This window comes from Macadamia integrifolia, chromosome 2 (assembly GCF_013358625.1).
Source record: "Macadamia integrifolia cultivar HAES 741 chromosome 2, SCU_Mint_v3, whole genome shotgun sequence".
NCBI classification, from domain to species: domain Eukaryota; kingdom Viridiplantae; phylum Streptophyta; class Magnoliopsida; order Proteales; family Proteaceae; genus Macadamia; species Macadamia integrifolia.
This window is the reverse complement of record NC_056558.1, coordinates 42497052-42524148: the sequence shown is the minus strand read 5'-3', so window position 1 is coordinate 42524148 and position 27097 is coordinate 42497052. Positions and strand designations below refer to the sequence as shown.

Genomic DNA, 27097 nt, shown 5'->3' with positions numbered 1-27097 from the left:
AAAAAAAAAAAAAAAAAAAAAACAAAACTGAAGTCATAATGCCCCAAAGATGCATTGGTATTGGAGTTATGATGCGCTTCCGTGAAGTTTCATATAATGCTAACAAAAGCCTAAATAATATGTTGCTGCTTATGGAGGCATTTTTGAATTAGAACATTACACATCTGAACAAGAGAAACCAAAGATTGAGGGCACTAATTGGAATGGCGTTTAAAATCCACACTCAAAAAAGGCAACATCATCTTGAACTTTGAGTCGTCCAACTTAGTAACAGGTATGAACATGTACACATTTGTAAATACAAAATGGACGGGCAATGAATCAAGCACAACAGTAGCTAACTTTCCTGATCATCTTCACTGTCTGGAACAGTCAAAAAGAGAGAATGATGTTAATTGGATTATCCTTGTTTTCCAAATTAAGCTGTACTTTGAACTCAATAGACAAAAGATATATTGTTTGAGGACAAGAAAACAATTACAATTAATCAACATTTGATTATCCAGATCTTGATGGAAAAGAATGTAGGAAAAGGGAAATGGGGAAAATAAGATGGAAAGGTGATAGAAGAAACTTCTTTTGCATTTTATGATCCAAAAAGAGTGATAATTACAAGAAAAAATGAAGCCTCAGCTCTGGTTGCATTTGCTTCTGAAGGAACAAGGGCAAATCCGACAGGTTTAGCCAGATAAAATTTCAGAAAAATATAGGATAGGAAACACTAGTGTGTTAAATTTTTTTGTTCCAAAATAACCACATAAATGAAAAATCAGAAGCACATGCAGCCTTTTAAAATACATTTTCTAAGACTGCAATGCAGGACTACCAAATACAGCCTTATAAAAACAAATTACAATTGCATGATACTATAACAACGATCACATCAAAGCAATTCATTTTGCACCAGGAAAGTAACTTTGGAGTTGTCAACTGTTTAAGTCTTGATTCTTTTTTCCTCCCCCCCCCCCCCCCCCCCTTCTTTTGGGGTGGGGGAGGATTACTGAGTTAATCAGTACAGGGATGGACTTGTAAGCAATTGTTCATGAGGAAATAGACGAGAGTTCTCAGAACATAAAGAAGATACGAAATATTGCTATAAAAAAGGGACAAAAAAAAGACCTAGGCATCATGCTGTAAATAAAAATTTTCAAGCCATTTGCTACTTTTAGCTTTCGTATCGATGCTTTGTGTAAATTTTATTACTTGATTGCACAGAATTAGTACATTTTGCACTTTTCAAATTAAGAAGATTTCTATTTAAAACAGCAGAAAAGTCATCCAAGGCATAATTTTTAACACTTTAAATCAGTTTTGCAAGATTTTGAGAGAAAAAAAAAAAATAGAAGAGAAGGTTCATCCATTTATCCAGCCAAAATACTGTTTTAACACTTCAAGTCAGTATTGCAAGATTTTTGAGGAAAAAAAAAATAAAGGAAAAGGTTCCATTTATCTAGCCACTATAGAAAGTTTGGACTTGCATGCAATGGTGGACAAACAAAATTAGGTTTATAAACTTTCTAGGCAAAATAATTTTTTTTGACGTGCTTGCAGTGACTGAAAGACAAAATTAATTATTTTAATATTATGAAGTTAGCGAAGTACCTGCAACCATCATTGTTGGAGAAGATGGAGATGATGAATCATCTGGAGACTCATGCTTTAGACTTCCTTCACGACTCCCCGCTTGAAGCGTGTCAGGAACTGCAACTGTCCTGAGCCTTTTAGTTCTGCAACCAGAAGGTACAATGTCAAAAATCTAACCTCCTCATCTATGTCTGTTATCATGATGATAATTATAATAAATGGAGATCCAATCACATAAGAAGGAAATTTGAAAAATGTGAGGAAGAAATCATCAAATAGAAAAATGATCAGGAACAAGTGAATAACCCCAATAATCAAAAGTGTCCAACACAATACCAAATGCATGAGTAATGAACAGATAATTGTTGGTTACCTTAAAGAAGAAATATATTTCTCAACCATTTCTGTTTGTTCAACATCATAACTATACCACTTCTCTTGAGGTCCAACAGAATCCCAGTTCCCAATATCTACATACAAAGAGACATCCAAAATAGAAGAAAGAATTGATGCCTGAACCAAGCAGAAAATAAGCATAAAATTAAGATAACATAATAGGGACAAACCTTGAAGCAACAGATTTGGTTCACGAGAATAGCCTCTCAATTTCCAATACACACAACCATCTCCATCCAAAAGAACTGGCTCTGTCCTAATAGCATCTGATCTTTGTTTCTCTGTGCAAATTTTGCAATTCTCAATAGAATGCCATTTAAGGAAAATTTAATTACAAGGCCCATAAAGATATTAAAAGAAAGTACAACCATTGCTAGGTTAAATTCCCAATGGCTATGTTTAGTTGCAAGGGGAATTTAAAGGGAAGAGAAGTGAAATTTTCACACTTATAAAAGAAATGTATGTAATCATTATCCCATGTGCCTATATCATTAACTTCAAGTCATTCCATATTTGGTTATAAAATTTCACTTTACTTCGCATCCAAAACCCTTTGCTATAATATATAAAATTAAAATTACATGTAAAATATATCATTACTAAATATGGTTAAGAAAAAAATGAAGTAGTTTATGAGCCAATAGAAAAAATATGAATAAAGACAGCATTTAAGGAAATTCTCTATGGACATTGATTGCTTTCATTTTAGAAACAAGGTTTGCTTCGAAATCTGCCATATCCAAGCTCGGCATGAGATAGTTAAGCTGATGAGCCTTATCAATTCATTAATTAGTTCTTTCATTCGTTAATTCTAATTTATGGGTATCAGAGATGCATGGTTTTGATCACATTCCAGACAGACTGGGATGGGCTTCCATCAGTGCCAATCCAAGAGAATTTGACAGGAATGGCAGATCCTACATTGTGAGTTTTGGATTAGATAGGACCAAGTTTGGCATCATTACTAACTCAAAGATGGATGCTGTGATCAAAAAATGATTTCTGCCATTACATTTAAAGCCGTGTGAGCAATTGATTCAATCTAACACCATAGTATATTTCAGAATCCCACCAAACAGGCAAAACTGCAGGTCAAGATTAGAGACCAGAATAGGAGAAAAATAATAACAGTTCAGATCAGCCTCCAATCCCAGTCAAGATTAGGGCTGGAAGTTGGAATTTAAGAGTTGCAAGGAAGCAAGAAAGAGGGAAGAAGATGAGAGAAGAAGGGAGGGGGAGTAGAAGAAGATGAAGACACGGAGGAGAGAGAGATGGCAGTAGAACTTGTTGGGAGATATTGATTCACTTAGCCAATAATAAAAAGGAAATTACATCCATGCCCCCATGCAACATAACCGAAGGAGGTAAAAGGTAAAAAGTGAGCACACATTACAACATATTAAAATAAAAGGAATGTGCCAAAGTACCCTTATTAACTCTAACATTCCCCTTCAAGCTGGAGAATAAATGTCATACATTTCCCATCTTACGAAGGGTACTAAACTAATGAGGAAGAAGCTCTTTGGTGAAGATGTCGGCCAACTGATCACCAGTCTTCATAAAGGTATGCATATGCAACCAGAGTCGATCTTTCTTTGATGAAGTGTCAGTCCACCTCAATATGCTTTGTCTTGCCATGTTGCATAGTTGTGGGCTATACTTAGCAATCTTACTATCACAATAAAGTCTTATAGGTGCCTCAACATCAAAGCCCAACTATTGAACCAGCCATCTCAACCATAGAAATTCACAAATTCTATGAGCCATAGCCCTAAACTCTACCTATACACTAGATTGGTCCACCACAGGTTGGTTTTTGCTCCTCCATGTGACCAGGTTACCCACCAAGGAAAGTACAATAGCTTGATATAAATCGTCTATCAGAAACTAATACAATCTAATCGGCATCAAGGTAGCCTTCTAACCTCAAGTGGTTGTGCCTAGCAGACAATTCAAATACCTAAGGATGCAATAGCTAGCATCCAAGTGCCCGCTCTTGGGGGCATGCATAAATTGACTCACAACAGCAACTACATAAGTGATGTTTGGGCAAGTCAAGGAAAGATGGATCAACTTCCCAACTAATCTCTAGTATTTCCCTACCACATTCTCTCCAAGCTTGTGGTTTTGCTCAATAGGAGTTTGCTAGTTTGCAACCTAAGAAGTACTTCACAGGTCCAAGATCTTTAATCTCAAACTATTGGGTCAAGTAGGACTTCAATCTCATTATTTCAATCATATCATTTTCAGCCACCACAATGTCATCCACATAGACAACAAATGCTATAAACGTACCATTACCTTGTTGGGCAAATAAAAAGTGGGGTCAGCAGTCAGCTTGACTCTGGGAATACCGCCATAGCACCATTATTCAAAATGGTCTGTCTAAACCTTTCAAACCAAGCATTCGGAAATGGTTTGAGACCATATAATGCCTTCTTGAGGAGACCTTTTCCTTTAACTGAGGGAAACTTGAAACCAGGTGGAGTCTGCATATACACTTCCTCTTCTAGACCGCCATAGAGGAAAGCGTTCTTCACATTCAACTGATCCAATGGCAATCTCTATTAGCCGCCAATAATAAGAGAACTCTTATTGAGTTGTGTTTAGCTACATTAGTAAATGTCTCCTAATATTCAATCTCATACACTTAAGGGTGTAAATTGATTCGGAACTAGGTATTCGGTTCAGTTTTGATTTGGTTCCTGGGAGTTTTGGTGTGATCTAGAACCGGACCAAGTCCCGCCTCGGTTCCAAACATGGTTCAAGATCTCGGCGAATTCTTGCGTGAGATCTCAGCGAGATCTCATTTTTTTAATATAGCAAGACGAGATCATAGGCGAGGTGTAAAAATGACAAGATTTCACCTCTCTCTACTTTTTTTAAAATAAAAACACCAAGGAGCAAGAATTTTGGTGTTTTTGCTAAAGGATCTCCATTCCTACACTCATTGAAGCGTAAAGAACAAAGAATATTACCTCATCCACATTTGGAGTTACTTTTCTTCCCAAGAACCAGTTTAAATAAAAAAAAAATTCTTCTCAAACCCATTTTTTCATAAATACATCAATACTTTTGGTTTAAATTGGTCTTTTTTATATGTGATGCATATCACTGATCTATGGATTCATGGAGGGAAATAAACTTTTCTGTTTTAAATTTTTTTTTATGTTTTTATTTTTCTGTTTAAATAAATGATGCATACTGACCTTATGTTGTTATGCAGCTTATCTTATGTCATTTCAAATTTTCAATGTATGTTAATGTGACTCATCAGTCATCAATGTTAATGTTAATCAATTAAGTAATTAGCTATGATGTCTTTTAAACTCTTATGATTATGGTGTGTCATGTGTTGATTGTGAAATGTGGATTGTGGATTGTGGAATGCATACTAGCCTAGGGTCCGAAGAGTCGGAGACTATTTAGATAGGGTACGAAGTCAAAGTACCATTTTAAGTTTGATTTTAAAAAAATTGATGTTTTCATTGTGTTTAGAAATCCCAAAATAGGGTAAATACCTAGTTTCAGAGACTACAACAATCATATGCATGATCTCTCTTTGTTGGATTAGCGAGATGGGGAGCGAGAGCAAGATCTTAAACTCAGTACTCGAACCTACACTGTCCAGTTCCGGTACGGTTCGGCTTCCTATTTGATTCCTACATGGTTCGGATCCCGTTCTTGTACTCAATTTATAATATATATCTACTATAATATAGTATTATTATAAAATCTAAAACTAAAATTAGCAAGATATATTATAAAATATTAGTATTAAATCTATTAATATACTATAATATATTAGTACTATACTATATTAATATATTATAATGCATTAATACCCAAATTCAATATATTATAATGCATTAATACCCAAATTCAGTTCGATTTCTTTTCTAATCGTTCCTATGTTGAACTGGAAAGTAACCAAGTCTCGGCTCAGTTCTATTCCCTAGATCCGGATTGTAACCATGTTCTATTAGGCTTGGTTCCATTCTAGATATTCGGTCAAAAACTGGTTTCTGGTTCCAATTTGACACCCTTAACTTGACTATACCCTTTGGTGACCAACTTGTCATTTAACAACCATTGTTGGAAAATCAGGTTTTGACTCAGGCGAGTCACCCTAGTCAAGTCAAGAAAATGAGAATCCTAGTTAAGAGTCATGTAGACTTGCCCAAGTATAAGAAAAAGACAAGACTCGGTCCGAGTCACCATGACTTTCAGAAGACTCAGAGTTTTTTCTCGAGTCATTTGAAAATCACCCAAGTGTAGTCAAGGACTCAAGGTAACTCTCTTCCTCCCTCTCTCTCCCCTTCCTTTGCTGATCTCGTTACTGCCGGTTGGAACACAGCATTTCACCTCTCCCCTTCCCTCCGCTGCTGCAGCATACCCTTCTGCCTCTCGTCTCCCTCCTACTGTTAGTCTACCGATGTTGTTTCCATTCAAATACTTGTGCTTTAAATAGAATAAAACCTCTACATTTAATGCCTTTCTTCCCACTCTTGTCACTTCTCTTCTTTCTCTGTTCACCAATCACAGTCATGGCTGCAAACAACATGAATGACAACAAAAGGGCTCCTTTCCACCTGGTTTTATTCAATTTCAAGCCACCTTCGTGCAGTTTGATCCATCAACATTCCAAGCTGCGGTTCAAAGGCTGATGGGTGCCACCGACGACCCAGCATGGGAAAAGCTCACTGGCACAATCCCTACCTAATAAAGGCATGCTTTGCGACTTGGGTCCTCAAAACCATTGTTTAGGCTCCAAGCAAAGCCTGAGGAAGCTTGAGATTAAGGCTGAAGCTGCTAATTTGGTGGTGATTCAGGGCCTTAATCAGCTTTAATCATTGTTTCTGCTGCGAGAAAGAGGAGCTTCAACCATCAATGGCTTCCTCGGTGGAGGAGTAGGTGAGAATATTGGGTAATACAAAATAGGAATGATAAATAATTGAAGAGAAAAGACAAAACTCAAAAGAGCATTGTTCATTGTTGTTTAATTTCTGAGGAATCAACATGGAATGGATAGAAAATGACACATGGCAATTAGCCATCTACAATCTACACATACATTTACTGCCCATCTTGTTATTAATGTCGTTTTTATTTATATTAAATATATTGAACTAATTGTATTAAAGATGATACATGACTCATTCTCACCACGCTCGCCAAGTTTTGTAGAGGTCGAGTCGAGTCAAAAAACCTGGTTTTCCAATAATGGTAACAACTGCACCATCTAATCGATACTTGACAGTGTAGACCATAGTTGTCAAGGTGCCACCTTGGCATCTAGGCGGTTTGTCTGAGGCCTAAGCGACTATCGCCTTATTGAACTGCATGTCGCATTTATGTTTTGACACTTATTTATACCAAATATGATTTAAGTAAATGTTTTTATATTTGCTATTTCATTCACTTAAGATATTATTCATAAATAAGCAAATACCTCATATTTGAGTCCAATAAAATAATTTAAAAATCAAATTCCAAAAGGATAAAAAGCCAACCCCGTACAAAAATTGGATTTTTGGTTGTAGGGGCAATTTTCAACTTTCAAATACTGGGGTTTTTCTCAATTCAAAAAAATTTATAAATCTTATCATAGTAAAACATTGTTAAGAACCAAAATTTCGGTAAAATAATCTTTTATTTTGATGCCTATGTCAGGTGATTTTAATAGCATTCACGCATTTTAAAATAAGTTTGTATGGAACATAACTTTGTCATTACAACTCAATTTAAGTAATCTTAGATTTTTTGGAAAGTTGGTTTTGTGTAATACGTAATACAAAAGATCTAATGTAAAAATAACATCATTTGACTAATCAAACTTATTATAGAATAAAAGAATTTCTCTAAATGTTGATTTTTTATGACTTAATGTTAATTTTTTATGATTAGATGTGGCTTAATGTTGATTTTTGATGACTTGATGTGGTTTAATGTTGATTTGTTATGATACAAGGTATATGTATGATACTAAATAATGTTAGAAAAGAAGGGGGAAAAAATAACACTTGGTCCCCTTATTCCCTTTAAGGCGCACGACTTGTCGCCTAAGTGCTTAGGCAACCCTCCAATGCCTTGTTTCACCTTGATGCCGTGACACCTATAATGTAACCCATTTGCATCCAAATGGAATTCTCCCCTGAGAAGATCAACCACTTTTCAAGTGCAATTCTTCTCAAGAGCCATCGTTTCCTCAGACATGGCTAGCTTCCACTTAGGGTCAAATATGGCCTTAGCGACATTCTTGTGAATGGAAATGGAGGAAAGGGCAATAGTAAAAGCAACGCTTCTGGGACTTAGACATCATAAGAATCAAACTGGGATATGGGATTAGTACAAACTCTTTTTTCCTTTCGAATAGCAATGCGAAGATCTAACTCAGAAGATGGAAGAGGAATGTTATCTAACTAACGTGGATCTCAGGATGTAGATCCAAAGAGGACTCTTGGTAGGTCTTCTTTTGTACACAAGCAACTCCTTACCATAACCAACACCTGAATTATCACAAATATCAACAATATCAACCTCTTTATGCTTCCCGATATCAAGTTGAAATTGAGGAATAGACAAGGGGAAAGAAAAGGAATGACATTAGTAGTCTCTTCACTCCTACTATTCTTCCCCTAAAGAGGATGATGATGAGGAGCAAAAAAGGGGAACAAACTCAAAAAAGGTGACATCTTTGGAAAGAAGTCGTAAGCAGGAAGAGGGCTGATAGCATTTATAGCCTTTGGTAGAGGATACACAAGAAGGATGCATATAAGGGTCTTGGGACCATGTATAGTATGGGCAGACTTGTGAACATGAACATAACAGACACACCCAAACACCTTAGGGGGAAGGGAAAAAGCAGAAGCCTGAGGGGACAAAGTTTCCAAAGGAGATTTGGAACCAAGGAGTACAATGGGCATGCGGTTATTGAGGAAGTAACAGCAAGGAGGGCATCATACCTCTCAACACTTTGCCCGTAAAATCTAAATCTGTGAGATTCTGATTTCCATTATTGTGAGATGTAGTTTTGGAACATGAGATGCTTGTAGATTTCCATGAGATTGGTTAAACAGTTCTGCAATGTAAAATGCTTTCGGTTATATATAATGTCGTAAACAAAGTGGTGAATTGAGAATTTTTAACCTTCTTATGATTGCCCCTTTTCTTATTCCAAATTTTTTTTAAATGGTAAAAATGAGTTTAAAATAATCTTGAAAGTGACTTGCCATTATGTCATTCTCAAAAGTTGGGTCATTGTTTTGCACATTTTTACCCTCATCGAAAGAAGAAATGTTTTATGCTCAAAGGGCAAAACAACAACTTTGGCTACCAAGATTTTCCATTATAATAGGTGTGTGCGTGTGTGTGTGTGTGTGTGTCTCAGTTATTTCGGCTCTTGTTTTGGCCTGGTATCAAGCCAAACCATTAAGTTAAATTCAGGTCTCAGTCCGGTTTGATTCAGTGTTTTATCGGGTTAGCTTAATGGGCTCTTGTTAGTCTATTATCAAGTTGTTGCCATTTTGGTTTGGTTTTTCTGATATATATATATATATATATAGATAGATATATATGTGGGTTAGCTTAATGGGCTCTTATTAGTCTACACATAGACACAGCCGATGAAAAAAGACCATGCTGCCCCGCATTGAAGATGTTTGCGCATGCCCTCCCACTAGCGAGTACCTGTGGCTTCCGATAGCGTTATCTTGACCTATATATATATATATATATGGCAAAGATGTTTTCTTTATAATGTTTTTCGGTTTTCATCGGGTTTTGATAGGTCCAGTCCAATTTTCTACCAAATTAGATAAAGGCCACTCTGAAACCAAACCATTAAGGGTTTGGTCGGTCCAACCGGTTTGGGCACCCCTATATATATATATATATATATGCCCCCTGCATTGCCAAGCTAAAGATATCATGCAAACCATGGGAAACAATTGTTGACGTCCCGTTGGACTCGACAAGGGCAAGGGACAAGGTATCTATGAACTGGTGAAAGGAGGGTAATCACAACGTGGGTGGTCATTTTACCCCCATGGTGTCTGGGCATAGGAGTCACGCTGCCTTTCACGGTTCTTTTTCCATATATATATATATATATATATATATTTATTTATTTTCAATGTGTAGTTTTATATACATAAAATATTATGTGCGTATATATGGATGGGAGAGGGATAGGCACGCTTACCATGTGCCACGGGCATGGGACAGGGGAAAGAGAGAGATAGACTAGAAAACTAAAATTGTAAATGCGTGTTTTCTCTCTCTTTCCCCTTTGAAATGACCCTAGCCCCTCCTACACACACATATATTTGGATTATTGGAAATTTAGGAAAATGTGGAAAACAAAAGGCTGCCAATTATTAAAAAACAAAAGGAATGTATACACTTTATCGGTTAGGGGTCCAAAATTTCAGAAACCGATTGTTGATGTATACATTTGACGCTGCTCTTCTCTAATAGTTCAAGCTTTCAGGTGAAACGGTAGTGAACATGGAATCAGCACAGGGAGGTTAGAACGAGTGCATAGAAAAAGTTTTCACGACATTTCTTTTTCCCTCTATGTCGCACGAACTCCATGTGCAAGGAACATGAGATCTTGTCCTGGATGTGCAATGAAGCTTTAATGCATACATTGACGCTACCCTTCCCTAACAGTTCAAGCTTTTAGGTGAAACGATAGCGAACACAGATATGAGATTTACAACTAAGCTCTGGAAGGGCACCAAGCTGAAACGTCCCAACACTTTGCCTCCCCCAATCCCTGCATCATAGCAATCCTAAGACAGACCATATCTCTAGTAAACTACTGGCGTTTAAATGATACAACAGAATATCTCGTTTAGTTAATGAATGCACCAATTGCCAAGTGACATCCAGAATTGAAAAACTCCAGTTGTTAAGGGATTCCATAATACTAACACAAGTTAAATTAGAAATATAATTAAATATTCTGGTTAGCGCAGATGGGCCCATCAGGTGCTAAATGAATATTATGCATGACAGGAGGGTTAAGGAAACCATGAAATTAGCCAAATAAATGGAAGCAACATACTCTTAGGTACCATGCCCATTGCTTCTCGTGTCTCTGCATGAGCTTTAGCTGCTTCAACTTTAATTTTTGACACCAAATCCGTGTGCTCAGATATGGAAAGAGGAGTACCATTTATTAACAGGATGGCCTTGGCCACCTCATCCTGTAGCTTCCGCTTCAAACATTTCTCCTGCACAAAACTCCAGGATAAGCAAAGATAACAGATAGATCAACAAAAATAGCACTGAGTGCTTACCTTATCTTTTGCAGAAAGAACCTTTTCTTTTGCTTCCTTCTCTCTTTCAACAAATTTTGAATTTTGTTCATCAATCCAATTCCTCAATTTTCTGAAGAAAGAATAAAGAAATTAAATATCATTTCAAAAAGAGATAGACCAGAGAGAGAGAGAATGAGAGCAAATGCAGCATTAGAGCACTATAACTTACATAGTGCCAAGAGTTTCATCACACAGAAAATTCAGGACTCTTAACTTTTGTGAGGAGACCAGATTATCATAGCTGTCCCTACCCCTAGCAAAACAGTTAGCCGGAAAATCCTTTAAAGCACAACGGGAGTCAGATATGCATTCTCCAAGAGCTTTCAACCATGAATCCCTGCTGCTGGTTGCACTTAACAGATGAGATCTAAAGGAAAATAAGCCAATAGTCAGCTGATTTCTACAAATAATGAATAGCAAAAAAAAAAAAAAAGGTATTTATTTATAAATATTTTGGCAAAGATATATACTCTTTTCCCAAGTCCTTCTGTATCAAATCCAATAGCAAAGTGTGAAACCAAACATTTGAAGAATACTGTGTTCTATCAATTATACGCTCACTGCAACGCTCTCTGCGACCACAAAGCAATTCCCGAAGAATTGATTCAGGCTGTCCTTTCTTCAAATTAAGAACCTGAAGTGTAATAAAAGCTCCTCAAAAAGAAATCCCAAGATAGTATGACATGTTTATAAATTCTCCAGCTGGTGAGACCCAATTACATGCCCTTAATCATGACAATAGAGATCATCTACTAATCCAAGAAAATATTATAAATGTACACTAATCAATTTTTACCTACATTAAGTCTTGGCAGGCACATGTAGCTTAAATAAGTAGCAGGAAAATTATTTAAGGGGAAAAAAGAACACTTGAGAATAGTAGGCAATACATGCAGATTCCAACAGCTTTTCTTAGCCGGGAGGAGCAGAATGGCAACCAAAAGCATGTGCAAGTATTCAAACTGTAAATAATAAGAAAGAGGAAGAGAAAGAGAAGAGAACAAGAGATAGCTAACTTGGTAGTCACAACTGTGTGGTTGAGACTACCCCCTTCATTCAATATAAAGACTAGCTATTACAAACTCATAAAACAAACAGAAAACTAGATGGCATAACCAAAAAAGGAAACTAACTCTAACTTAACCAACAACTACCCTAAACCCAATAGAAAACTAATAAATACATGCTTTTATCAAATATAATCCCACAACATGGAGGACTATGGTGACAAACGACACATGCTCCCATGTACTCTTAACACTCCCCTTTAAATTGGAGTATACATATAGCAAAAGAAAGCTCTAGTTGGACCAACAAGAACTCCAACGAGCACAAAGAATTCCAATCAACCATCATAAAGCCATCAACAACGAACAACAACACCACCAAAAGCAATGAAAGCCCTTCCTAAAAAAGGCACCCAATAACAATGAAAGCTCTTCCCAAAAAAGGCACTCCCACATAATCTCAAAATAGAAGTGTAGCATCCAACAGCTACATCAAAAGACCTTCCCAAAGAAGATACTGCGACAAAAGTGTAGCTCCCAATAGATACAAGAAAAGCACTCACGAGCCTCAAACAAAGATCGCCCTAACTAGACGTCTCATATAAAATTCCGCAGATAAATAGGCAACATCAGGTTGCTAGGGACCAAATAACATCAGGTTGTTGAATATACCAAACAATATCAGATAGTAAAATATAAACATCTTCAAATGACAAAATAGTTGCGGAGCACAAACACTAGCATATACTTCTTCAAACGAAATAACCCTGAGCAGACATAATCTTGACCAGACAGTAAAGCAAACCGAGCAACTAATAATTTTAACATCCCCATCACATGTAGCAGTACACACAGACAAATAATTTTCAACAACTACTATCAAAAAGGCACGGTTTAAAGTATCTCCGATATAATACAATACCACTCCAATATGTATCTTAAATTTAACCAACCGATATGACAACCGATACCAATACTTTAATCCTTGATCTTTGACATATCTTAGCAAATCTCCGATACGACACGATACCCTCCATACGTATCTTAAATTTAGCCAACCGATACGGAGACTGATACCGATACTTCAATCCTTGCACAAAGGATGATCATCACAAAGAATCCAATAACCAAGAGCACCACAATAAATTAATTTCCAACATCCCCCCTACGGTAGCAAATCTGAAGAAATAACTCCAACTATCACACATAAAAGTACCAATTTTTTCAAAAAAAAAGTGCAAATTTCAAATTGAGATGACCTCAGACCCACCAAAGCAATATTCTAACATATATATATGCCCAATGGCAATTCCATAATTATTTCATGCAAATCCCCGGTTTATAACCCATCACAACCACAATAATAAGCCCATCCAAAAGTGCAATAACCGATTCAAGGAGTAATGGCATTCTGGTAAATAACCAGAATTTTCAAGGGATTAATTTGATAGGTAATAGCTAATGGCAAACTTCTAAATTATGAAAATTCAATTCTAAGCAAACCCAAAATCAGAGGGGTAAACTTACAAGCAAAGTTAAAGTAATGACAAAAAAAGGAATAATGAAGCAAGGAGGGGTAATTATGGTAACTCAAATAACAAAACAAATAAGATCTTAAAAGAGGATAACGTGAGTCAAGGAGTAATTCTGGAAGCAAATAAGGAGAGTAGAATATGGAAAGTCAATTAATAAATTAAATAAAAAGGAAAGAAGGCTCTCTTTGGTATGGTTTAAATTTATGTTTATCTGACAAATAAACATAAATAGAGGCGTTTGGTATATTTACAATCCCTATTTATAATTAAAGTAAATCAATAAACCAATAAATTCATAAAATTGATAGGTATTTATGATTTATTGGGATAAACCGATTATTATTGTATATGCGCTAAACCTTTAAAGAGCACATGTTGCAATGGCTCAAAACTAAGGATAAAGAGGTAATTTCCCATATTTTTATAAAATACATTGCATTCCCTCCTCATTGCAACTCTATTTATTGGCAAGAGATAAAGTCCTACCTTTGCTGAAAACCTCCCGAAGAACATCCAAAGTTGCACAGGTTGATGTAGGGGGTTCCTAGGTGACTAGGCTTCCTACAAGATTAACTAACTAGGTGGGGGTAAACTCAAGGAACTTGGGTAGGACAGGACAAAGGAAGCTCAACAAACACGATTTAACATGCAAGATAAAGTGAGGCTAATGAACAAAGTAACAAAGAGCAATAATAATCTAGGAAGAAAAGCACATGAACTCACTCAAGTGTCAAGGGGGAACATGGGGTGGGGAACATGGCAGCAAGCAAAATTATGTTACAACACTAGCCTATTAAGCACGAAAGGTAGATAAAAGTCCCATGTTATATGCTCTAAAATCAGTCATACTAGTAATAAGAAAATCAGCAATGCTTAAGGTAAAACAGTGATGCAAATAAAGGTTAAACAATGGCTAAAGGGGGGGGTGGGTTTTAACGGAAGTAATGGAGTAAATAATGAGGGGATAATGGGGGAATGGGAGGGGTCATTCTATACTTACCTGCTGCCCAGATCTAAGAACAAAGAAGACAGCCCAGATTTTGAAGACAGTATCCAATAACAGTCCGATTATTGAAAGGAGTTCAGCAGCAGTCCAGCATCAAAGGGGAGATCAGCAGCAACAGTTCAACATTAAGGGGGGGAAACAGCAGCAGCAGTTTAGCATCAAAGGGTAACAGAAGTAGCAAATATTAGCCCGCAGCAGTAGACAGTAAGCAGCAACAGTAACAGTAAACAGCAACAGTAGGAAAATTGGAAGAGAGAGGGGGAGGCGAGAGAAGAGAGGACCGAGAGAGAGAAAAGGAGAGAGGTGAGAAAGAGAGAGTGAGAAAGACCAGATTGAGAAAGAGAGAGAATCATGAGAGGGGTGGGGGGTTTGCTCATTGGCTGTTTTTCAATTCTAATTCATTCATTCCCAATGGCCAATGGCCTTACACTTTCAATAGAATAAAACTTCTAAAAATAAAAAGATACTTGGAAACTTAGTTTTTTGAAATAATAAACTACCTAATAGAAAGAAGTCCTAATTTCTAATTATTTAAAACAAATCAAATAATATCAGAATTAAAGCAAAGTAAAGTAAGATTTGGTGGGGTCCACAAGATTTACTGAATGGGGAAACAAGGGGGCCGAACCCAGCGCTGGGAAGGCTGGTTCGACTCCTCTTTTTCCTCCTTTCTTTCTTCTTTCTTCTTCATGGTTTCTTCTAATCCTCCAACCACGGAGATGGGACTGGTTGGGTCTTCTTCTTTCGATTGTACACTTTGATGTCCCCATCAACTCTCCCCGGCTTGGAAAAATTCACCTCCAGTGAATTACGACTCAGGTAGTACTCAAACAGGCTTAGGTTGAGTCGTTGGATTTCTTGCAATGTGATACAGGTGTTGTCAATCTCTGGTTGCCCACGCCACTTGACCAAAAATTCTCTAGAACCTCCTGTGTGTGTGGACACAATCTTTTCATCCAGAATTTCCTCAACTTCTTCAGTCCTTCTCGTGATCTTAGGCACAAGCGGTAATGAGGTGGGAGAAAGTGGTTGGTTTGGTTCAGTAGTCTCATCAATGGTGAAAGGGAAGTCCTCAAAGTCATCACGATAGAAAAGGGTAATGGTAGAGGTACAATGGTATGGGACAAGGTCTTTAACATTAAAAATATTACTGATCTCCATACTAGCTGGCAGATCAAGAACAAAAACATTGGCACCTATCCTCTTGAGTACTTTGAACGGACCTGTGCTACGAGCATACAACTTGCTTGCTTTTCCCCTAACAAAGTGTTGCGGCTTAATTCTAACCATCACCATATCGCCCTCTTGAAACTCTTGTAGTCTTCTATGCACATCTGCCCTCGACTTATATTGCTCGTTGCTCAGTGCTATCTGTCTTCTTATACATACATGCAAATCATATATATGCTGTGCAAAAGGCTCAGCTGACTGGGAGGTCCTAGAACTAGACACGACGGGAACAAGGTCTATGGGTGCCCAGGGCTAGTATCCTGAATAAATCTCAAAGGGGGACAGACCAGTGGTACGGTTCTTAGAACTATTATATGCAAACTCAACCTAGCTAAGGACTCAATCCCAACTGGTAAGGTGTTCTCCTATGAGGCAACGCAATAAATTCCCTAAGCTCCTATTGACAACCTCGGCTTGGCCATCAGTCTGAGGGTGGAAAGCGAAGGAGAAACGGAGCTTCGTGCCCATCATACGCCATTGGGTCCTCCGAAAATGACTGGTGAACTTAACATCCCTATCGGACACTATGGTGAGGGACAACCCGTGGTACTTGACAACCTCATTAAAGAAAAGTCTGGCTACTATAGATACATCAGAGGTCTTAAAGCATGGGATGAAATGGGCCATCTTCGAGAAGCGATCTACAACCACATAAACAGAATCATAACCTCTCGAAGTTTTTGGTAGACCAAGCACGAAGTCCATGCTAAGGTCCTGCCAAAGGGAATGGGGATTGGGTAGGGAAGTGTACAAACCCGTGTTTTGCTTTTGTTGTTTGACAGTCTGGCATGTCCTACACTGACTCACAACTCTAGCAACATCCCTCTTCAGTCCTAGCCAAAAGAATCGGCCTCAATGAGGGTGATGGTCTTATCTCAAGCGAAATGGCCAATGACTCCCCCAGCATACAATTCCCAGATCAAGAAATTTCGGAGTGAAGTCCTAGGAATGCACCCTTCCTTTAAAAAGAAAGCTCACCCTAAGTAGGTAGTCCGAGCGGTTGATCGAGTTGCCTTCACTCAAGGAAGTGAACGGGTCACTAAAATCAGGATAGGTGGGGTATTAGTCCTTAACTCGCTCGAACCCTACAACCTCTACACTCATTGCCCGGAGTAACACACTAGCCCAACTCCTAACATTGGTGCACTGAGAAACATGTTCACCCGGCTCAGTGCATTTGCAGCAGTATTCTCGACACCAGGTCTGTGCTTGAGTACAAAAATGTACTCTTAGAGAAACTCAACCCACTTGGCATGTCTCTAGCTAAGTTTTTTTTGGGGCACTTAGATATCTCAGAGCCTGGTGGTCAGAGAATAGCACGAATTCTTGCGGTAAAAAGTAATGTCGCCAATAGCACAATGATTGGACAACCGCATAGAATTCCTTGTCGTATGTAGAATATCGTTGCCTAGCTTCATTAAGTTTCTCACTAAAATAGGCAACAGGGTGGCCCTCTTGTCCTGGGACACCACCTATTCCAATACAAGATGCATCGCAATTCCCTTCGAAGACCTTAGAGAAATCTGAGAGGCGCAGGACTGGAGCTTCAGTCATAAGCTTTTTAATCCCATTAAAGGCCTTCATAGCACTCTTAATCCATTGAAACTCCTTTTTCATACAATTGGTGATAGGAGACATAATAGAACTAAACCGGTAAATGAACCTCCAATAGAAAGTGGCTAAGCCATGAAAGCTTCATACCACATGGACATTAGTTGGCTCAGGCCACTCTACAATCGCTCTCACTTTCTTAGGGTCAACAGATACTCCCTGAGTTGACACAACAAATCCTAGGAAGATAACTTGATCACTCATGAAGGTGCACTTCTTGAGGTTGACATAGAGTTTCTCTTATCAGAGCACCTAAAAAAACCTTCTGTAAGTGATCCAAGTGAGAAGATGGGGTCTTACTATAGATGAGGATGTCATCAAAGTAAACCACTAGGAACTTGCCAATGAATGATTGAAACACTTGATTCATAATCCTCATAAAGGTGTTAGGTGTATTTGACAAGCCAAAAGGCATGACTAACCACTCAAAGAGGCCATCCTTCATCTTGGAGGTTGTCTTCCACTCATCTCCAGGCCTAACCCTAATTTGGTGGTACCCGCTTTTGAGATCAATCTTCGAAAAGATTGAGAAGTTGGCCATCATATCCAACATATCATCAAGCCTAGGGATAAGGAACCTATACTTGATTGTGATCTTATTGATGGCCCTACTATCAACACACATACACCATGTGCCATCTTTCTTTGGCGTGAGCAGGGCAGGTATAACACACAGGCTAAGGCTTTCCCTAATGAATACTTTTTGTAATAGTCCATCCACTTGTTGTTTGAGTTCGGCGTGTTCTTTGGGATTCATTAGGAAATGGGGTAAGTTCGGAAGAGAGGATCCTGGAACTAAGTCAATAACGTGTTGGATGTCACACATAGGCGGTAACTCATCAGGTAGTTCCTTAGGGAATAACCTCTTGAATTTCCTCAACAATGATTGTACTTCTTTAGGAGCCTCAGTGAATAAGCGTGATCTATCGGTATTACTCTGTATGGCAACTAGAGCATAAATCACCCTTGACCCTTGACACTCCTTCAAATTGTTGTTGATTTAAAATGTTGAGTGTTTTGGTGGGGGTGTGTTTGGATGTACTTCCCTTGTGTTTTGGAACCCTAACTTCCCTAGGGGCACTGGGGGTCAGTCTGATTTTCTTCCCTTTGAACTCAAAGACATAGGTGTTAGACTTCCTGTAATTGGTGACATCCCGGTCATATAACCAGGGTCTACCTAGGATGATGTGGGCAACATCCATCTCCAGGACATCACACCACACTCGATCCTCATATCTTACAAAGTGTAGGGGAACTAGACACCTCAGATTAACGGGAATGGTGGACTAATCTACCCAGACAACCTTGTAAGGCTTGGGGTGGGGTTCAGGTTTAAGGCTCATTCGAGCAACAGTGCTCTTGGCGACCATATTCATACAACTCCTATTGTCTATGGCAATGTGACAGTTCTTGCCCTAATGACATGTGTAAGTGATGAAAATATTAGTTCGCCACCAATCATCGCTACTCCTAGGTTGTGAGACCATGCATCGCACAATGTCGAGGTTGAGGTTACCGACCTCCTCGGCGTCCTCATCAGATATGGTCTCATCTGGTTTATGGTCCTCATACTCATGGTCCTGAAAACCCTCTTGGTCAGCTTCCGGAGTCTGCTCTCCCACATAAAGATTCCTATTGGGATACTCTCTGGAGAAGTGACCAAACCCACGACACTTGAAGCACTGTTGTTGCCCACTACTCTTGGGTGCTTCTCCCAGAATTCCTTTACCCCTGTTATCAAATTGACACTGTGGTGCAATAGGTGGTTTTGGGAATCCAGTTGAGTCTTGGGGTGGTTTTCTATATTGGGACTCCCTAGCTTGGAAGCTCTTCCTCTAAGAATAAGTTCTCATAGAGGATTCCACCTCAAGGGCTATCCTGAAGGCCTGTGGAACATCTCGCATCAGGTGGGGTGCCATACGAGATTGAATTTCAGAGTTGAGCCAGGTAAGGAATCTGGATAGTGTCTGCTCAACATCCTCCCAAATACGGCTTCTAATTTTCAACTCATTGAACTTGCTCATGTATTCGGTCACAGTCAACTTTCCTTACTTTAGGGCATTCATTTCATTCAACTGGAGCCTATAAGTGATAGGCAAAAATTCCCTCTTGAGCCTCTCTTGCATTTTTACCCAGGTGTTGATTGGCTCGACTCCTAGATGGTCCTCTTGGTACTCTAGGTCTGTCCAGAAGTCTTGGGCAGCTCAAATAAGTTTGAACTTAGCAAATCGATAGTGGACTTCCTCTGGTATATCGTAGAAATCGAAGTACCTATCCATCTGCTTGATCCAATCCAGAAGGATCCTAGCATCAATCTGACCATCATAGGTAGGGGCATCTACCTTAATCATCCGTCTGACATCAAAGCCCCTATCATGATGCTCATAACCTTCATCATCTCCATATTGGGTTTGGCATCTTGGCGATGGGCCTCGACCCCTTCCCCGACCCCTACCACACCCTAGGTCTTGGAAGTTATCCCTTATCTAGTCATAACCATCAGTTTGGTTATTCTTGTTTACTTCCTCAAGGTTAGGGCCTCTGCCCTTAGGTTCAGTGCCAGTTATATTATGGCCTTGTCGTCCATCAGGGTTTTGGGCACTTGTCTCGAGGGCAGCCAACTTATCAGTAAGGGTTTGGAGATGGGTAGCCTGTGTCTCCTATAAAACTTGGCTAGCTTGAAGGGTAGCCTAGACAGCTTTCACAAATTCAGCCAATTGCTCAGGTTGGGTGGAGGTGCTAAAAGGGTTAGACATATCCTGGTATGCCCTACCACTGCGAATGGACATAAAGGAGATGGGCAGCCAAGGTACAGTTGCCACCAAAGACTCAAAGTCTACTCAGAATCTCCAATTGAGACAGGTAGTCAACCCTCTCAATCTTGAGGTCAGAAATCTCCCTCTCAAATGTATGATTTTGGTGGGAATAGCGTCCAATGCTATTTGGTCCTGTCAATCTAGGGAAGAAAAGGGTGTCCTCTAACCTATGGTAACGCTCTCTTAACTTAGACTCGACTACGGACAGGTTGTGACGGAGACTAGACCTCAAAAGGTAAGACAGATAAACAACGGACAGCAACACCTAATTACCCTAAACCTAGACAAAACCATGCTCTGATACCACAGGTACTCTCTCTCTCACACATCTCATCTCTCCCTCGTGATGAATCTCGTGATGGAAGTTAGGAAGTTGATAAGGTAAGTTCTGGTTCACGTCCTTCCTCATTGCCTATGCTACAGCTCTTCTAGTAAAATTAAAATTTGCTATGATGAACAGCATGATTCACCTGCTTTGACTAAGAAATTCCCTTTTATGTTCCTCCAATAGTGATCCACCCACTATTCCCTCTAGAAAGTCGTCCGCAGGGGCATAATTTTGGTTACAGAAACAGCACTCCTTCAAGCAGAAGTTCAGTACCTCAATCAAAATGAAGACGGACAAAACTTATTTCCAATCTCTCTCTTCCTGTGACCTGCGTGATTCAGATTCAAGCTACGACTTGGTTTTTTTTATTTTCCTTGCTTTAAGCTTCCTCACTGGTCCAGGCTTCGATCACTAATTACGGATATGCCTAAAAGATGATTAGTTACCTTTCATTTTGTTCTTGGATTCAAGAGTAGGATGGTCTAGGAGATAATTTGGGCTCCATGGTTATGTTGACACCAGGGACCCATAATTGCATTTTGTTGGACTTGATAAAGAAGCTGTTTCGTTTGGATGGTAACAATAAAATAATGGAACATATGGCAACAATATATTAATGGAACATTAATGAAATATTTTCAGTGAAATATTATATAGAAGACAGATCATGGAAGAGTGACTTCACTACCTTACCATTAGCATGGTAAGTTTTCCAATTGAGAGCGGTAGGTGACAAACCACTCTCCATCAATCTGCTCATCAATTAGGGGAGTCAGTTAATTTTATATCATGCTGTAGTTCATTCCAAATTCCTATTCTATATTTAATTGCCTGGGTTTTCTCCAACAAACATATAAATATATATATATAAACAAGATATTGGGCGTAGTTCTTTCTATTTTTAGTGGTTTAGTCCATAAAACTAGTTGTTTCCTCCCATTGCTCGTGTTATAATGGAAAGCAACAGTTGTTGGATATTTGTACTCCTGCAATAAGTTTGCAATCTTGGTATGGACTCCCGTATAATTGTAAAGCGTTTACTGAAAATGATTTTTCTGAAGCTGAAGTTAGTATTTGTAATTATAAATATGGTTTCTCTCTCAGCACCCCATGCCTCCTCATTCATCGTTTTAAGGATGAGTGACGGTACCATTCAAGAGACTCCTCTTGTAAACAAGAAGGTTGCATGATAATTTTCCTGTCTCATTGGCAGCTCTCCTCCACCCCCCACCCCCCCTCCAAAGAAAAAGTTCCAAAGGAAGGTGGGGGGATGAAATCAATTCAGTCCATGCCAAGGAGGATTCAGTTTCTATTAAGAGTTTGGAGGCCATTTGAAGTAGAACAACCCAGGAAAACTAGAATTCAGGCATTTAATAGTTAATGCTACATAATACATTATGTACTAGGCAAAACAGACCTATTTTCATTATATAATCTGTTATGTCTAGTAGCAAACAAACAATTATTGATTATAGCCCATAATCTAATTACCATAACTGATTATTCATAAATAAATAATAAACATAAACAAAAACTATGCTAGAGAGCCGAAGTGATCGTGAGTTAAGAGAGATCTCAATTCTCACGCAACCAGCCAGACAAGGCAGAGCTTCCTCACAAAACCAGCGATAGAATCTTTGAAACCCAAAAATTTCAAGCGAAATTTAAGCAGCAAAGTAGCAACTCAATAGCAACCAGAAAATTGATTCAGCTGCACATTGAAGATGGAACATCTTCAACCATCGACTGTGATAAACCCAGGCAACCATAGTTCTTGCAATCGGGAACCATATAATGCATTATCTGAAATTATATTCCAAGGTGCAGCGGCAGAAATCATCCAAGCCAAAAGTGGGTTTCAGCAACAACAAAGAAAGGAGAATGAAATAGAGACCTTCATGCAATTGGGATTTCAGCAGCAAATTTTCAGTAACCAAATAACGCTAGCAGCAAAGCAATCTTTTCTTCGACCCAACAAAAACCCTTCGGATTCAACCAGATGCACCAGATTCGACACCGAGCAGCAAGAACGGATTCAGGACATGTTCAGAAGTAGACGACACAAACTAAATCAGACACGATCTTCAGGTATGGTTTGCATCAAACCTTCATTGAAACCCAAGTTCTTATTCTTCTAAGAACTAGAGCTTCACCAGTAACATGATACCTTAGAAAGACTCTCAAACCAGATATTTGTTAAGGCTCTGATACCATGTGAATAATAAGAAAGAGGAAGAGGAAGAGAAAGAGAAAGGAACAAGAGACAGCTGTAACTTGGGAGTCACAACCGTGTGGATGGGACTACCTCCTTCATTCAATCGATAGAGTATATAGACCAGCTATTACAAACTCATAAAAACTCATAACACAAATGGAAAACTAGAAGGCATAACCAAAAAAGGAAACCAACTCTAACTTAGCCAACAATTACCCTAAACCCAATAGGAAAGTAACAAATACATGCTTACATCAAATATAATCCCATGGTATGGAGGTATATGGTCGCCCCATAGCCCTCCAACCGACATATGCACTCATATACTATAATACAAACTAAGAAGAAAGCCAACATTACCAATAAATGTGAAAATAAGAAAATCCATTCAAATTTGACATCAAGCCCTTTCCCTTTCACAGACCAATAATGTCAGCTAAAAAAGCACAAACGGAAAGGTTAATTCTCCAAGGCTTTGTTTGTTTGCAAGGGGAATTAAAGGGAAGGGAAGTGAAATTTTCAAACTTAAAAAATAAATAAATAAATAAATAAAATAAAAAAGTAATATAACACTAACTCCAAATCATTATATATTTGGTTATTAAATTTCACTTTCCTTTGCATCCAAAACCCTTTCCTATAAAATGTAAAATAAAAATTACATGTAAGATGTATCATTACTAAATATGGTAAAAAAATCAGTAATTTATACAATCATATAGGATAATGATTACAAACGTTTTTAAGTTTGAAAATTTCACTTCCCTTCCCTTTAAATTTCCCTTGCAACCAAACATAGTTTAAATCATTACTACCCCAACATTATTGTTCACAACAATTCATTCACAGTTGTACACCTATAATCAATTTGGAAATCATCACTCTGAGCATTAAAAACGAGCTTACTACGTTCCATCTCGATTAAATACAAAAGAAAATGCTGAAAACACAGTTGCGCTCCATTTGTCCATTTGTTAGGAAATAAACCAGCATTTCATTTTACCTTCCCAAAAGCAGCACAGAATTCTAGGAATTGCAAAGCATGTCCAACATCCTCAGCATCTAAATCAATTCCTGCTACAGTTGTTAGATCAGCACCCTGAGGCAACTGGATATCAACATCAGAATTATGGGTTGTCGTGGCATTCTTCGCAACATTTTGAGTTTTGATCACCCGCTTGGGCTTGGTTGTGGCATTATCCATATTCCTATATGGAACCCCTATCTCATTGTAAGCTGGTAACAAGCTATCCCTTTCATCTTTTTTCCCTGCTTTCTTTCTCTGAGCCCGAGAGGTCTTCTCAGGAATCTGCAACTCAGAAGTCACCTCGTTTGGGGGTTCATCATTACTTCCACTTCTATTCTCTTCGTTTTTTATTGGCTTCATAGAGTTTTCCTCAGAAATCCGAGACACCTTAGAGCTCTTCTTTTTCAATAAAGCATTACCACTAGCGCTGCCTTCACCAGCATTGTCCTTTTGTCTCAACTTCTTCCGCATGCTTCCTCTTGCTATGTTAACCTCACCATCCAAGGTTGAAGGCATGGGGCACAAATTTGAATCATTTTTTCCATTAGAAAAGTTGTTCTTGCCACATTTTCTTGTTGGAACTGCCACAGGCTCCTGTTGGCAGTAAGTCTCAATTTATAAGTAAGAAGCACACAAAATCAATCAGTAAAACAGAAAAAGACATCAAAGCTGCAAACCCATGACCTGAGGAATGTCATTTTTCTGACCTTGTTTGATGCGGTCTTCTGATTTGGAGAAACAACACTAGTGCTTCCTTCACCAGTGTTGTCCTTCTGGCTTAACCTCTTCCGCTTTTTTTCTTCTACCTTGTTGCCTTCACCATCCAACGTTGCAGCCATAGGTTGCAGGTTTGAATCATCTTTAGCATCAAAAGAGTTTTCCTTTCTGAGCTTTCTTGTTGGAGTGGCCACAGACTCCTGTCAAAAGAAGTATGATTACGTAAGTAGGAAGGAGACGCCAAATCAATCCGCAAACAATGATCAAAGAAATTTTAACTTTCAGACCTTGCTTGAAACAGTCTGCTCATTTGGACAAGCACCCACATCTTTATAAGTTTTCTTATTTGGAGAAGCACCTTCATGTTTAAAAGTTCGCTCCAAGCCCAAAATTTCAGGGCCTGTGACATGGAGCATTTCCGAAACATTGGAAAACCCAGTTTTCTTGGCAGTGTGTACCAGTATACCAGTAGGCATATGACCTCTTTTCTTCCTACAAATATGTGATTTTGATCATCGCAAAATGTTGATGACAGAGTAAAAGCAAAACCGTAACTAGACCATTTCAACCACTAAAGAAACTACGAATGCTTACATGCAAAAACTACAGTTACAGATGCCTCTACACTTGGGACATTTCCAGTCATCCGACACCGCCGTCTCCTCAGCCTTCTCACCGTATCTGAAGATCAAATTAACCAGTAAATATTATGAAAAATATTTCGAAAACCCCCAATTATTTTCTTTCTAAGAAATTACCTGTTCAGGAGACACTTGTGGCAGAACTTAATGGTGCAAAGCTTGCCATTCTTCAGATTCTTACAAGCCGACGAAAAATCCATAGTTTTTTGCCGGCACTGCAACGGTTTCATTCAAAAATTAACAAAAACGAAGGAAACCCAATTCCCTAATTCAGGTTTCAGGTCTTAGTCTAATTTACCTGATGACAACTCTTTCCATTCTCGGAATCGTAGATTCGGCCCCCGATAACTCGAATTCCAGGACATTTTCTGCGCTTTGACGGCGAAGAACAAGGAGATTGAGAAGGCAATGGTGGTGCCTCTTGTTGGCTCTGTCCAGCATCTGATTCTGCATGAGATTGATTAAGATTAAGATTAAGATTAAGATTAAGATTAGGATTCTCCTCCTTATCCTTCTTCTTCTCCTTGTTAGGCGACGAGATGGGTTTCGAAACGGAAGCTTGCGATATAGCCATTGAAGTAGCTTTAAGAGCTCCGAAGCTGAGGAGTAAAGACACGAACGACAAAAAAGGGGTTTTGTCTCGAGAGAAAATCTGAACGAGTGTTGATATCTTAGAATTTCGATTTTCTATGTGCTTCCATTGGCGGGACAAGCAAAGTGGAGTTTGGACTTCGGAGGGTTTCGGGGGCGCGCCAAACAAAATCGGGGTTCCATTTGTTCACGTTTGGTTTGAAAATTTTAAATTTATGGGCCTGGGTGGGTGCAATCCAGCCCAGCTGTTTATGACTGGGCATGAATACACTCATAACCAATAGGTTTACGACACGTTGACAGGTGTTATGCATCAGCAATCAAGGTCCAGGTCAAGGTCCGGGTCCTGGCCCAGTGGCCCATAGGCTATCACTCTGATGTCTCTAGCCACTAAAGAAAGGGGCTATTGACCACATGGCCTGTTTGGGATGGGACCAACAGTGACCTGTTTCATAGTATCAACTGGTACGAAAGATGATTAAAGCCCCCCATGCTTGGAAGCCAAGAAAATGAAAAATTCAAAAAAAAAAAAAATGAATTTGATGAAAGAAATGGACAAAAAAAAATCATTGTGTAATTATGGGTTTTTGTCTTATTATTTTTTCTGTATTATTTATTTTTTCTTTTTCAGGTTTCCAAACATAGCCAAGATCAAAGAAAAATATTGTTATGATAACAAAATATCTATTAGATATTAAAAGAAGGAAGAAGAACACCACCTGCTGGTGCAGGTACAAACCTAGACACAGCGAATGTCAAAAGACCGTGTTGCCTCTGCATTGAAGATGCTCATGCATGTCCTACCATTGATTGGAACATGGGCGTGTACACGCACCAATAGGGTAGCGTTTTCTTGCCCTTAAAATAATTTTCTTACATGGGCATTGTAGAGAGAAACATACTTACAATGAACCTTTTTATTTTTTATTTATTTTTTTTTTTTTGCCGCAATGATTTAACACTACTTTGTTCACACACTATTAACATCACCTGATACTAATATGGATGTACTAAGTTATTTTCCTTAATGATATTTTTCTTTTCTTTTTTTTTTTTTTTTTTTTTTT

At 38.5% G+C, this 27097-nt stretch overlaps 1 protein-coding gene across 1 annotated transcript; it reads right to left on the bottom strand.

Moving 5' to 3' along the window:
- Positions 1-94: 94 nt before the first annotated feature.
- LOC122070158 lies at positions 95-26166 on the bottom strand. The gene is made up of 14 exons (XM_042634280.1): positions 25738-26166; positions 25557-25654; positions 25393-25479; positions 25086-25290; positions 24789-24998; positions 24058-24675; positions 11777-11940; positions 11476-11673; positions 11286-11376; positions 11051-11219; positions 2151-2261; positions 1958-2054; positions 1603-1727; positions 95-363 (listed from the first exon to the last, which is right to left on the bottom strand). The coding sequence occupies exons 1-14, from the start codon at positions 26011-26013 to the stop codon at positions 338-340; spliced, it is 2475 nt and encodes an 824-aa protein (XP_042490214.1). The 5' UTR covers positions 26014-26166; the 3' UTR covers positions 95-337.
- Between the last annotated feature and the right edge of the window lie 931 nt (positions 26167-27097).

Bases quoted from the DNA above. Each gene is read 5' to 3' on its own strand.
- LOC122070158 (XM_042634280.1), bottom strand. From the start codon at position 26,013: ATGGCTATATCGCAAGCTTCCGTTTCGAAACCCATCTCGTCGCCTAAC. The intron at 25,291-25,392 runs GTAAGCATTCGT...ACATATTTGTAG, and splicing joins TGTAACTGTAGTTTTTGCAT to GAAGAAAAGAGGTCATATGC. The intron at 2,262-11,050 runs GTATGTTGCTTC...AAATTTGCACAG, and splicing joins AATGGGCATGGTACCTAAGA to AGAAACAAAGATCAGATGCT.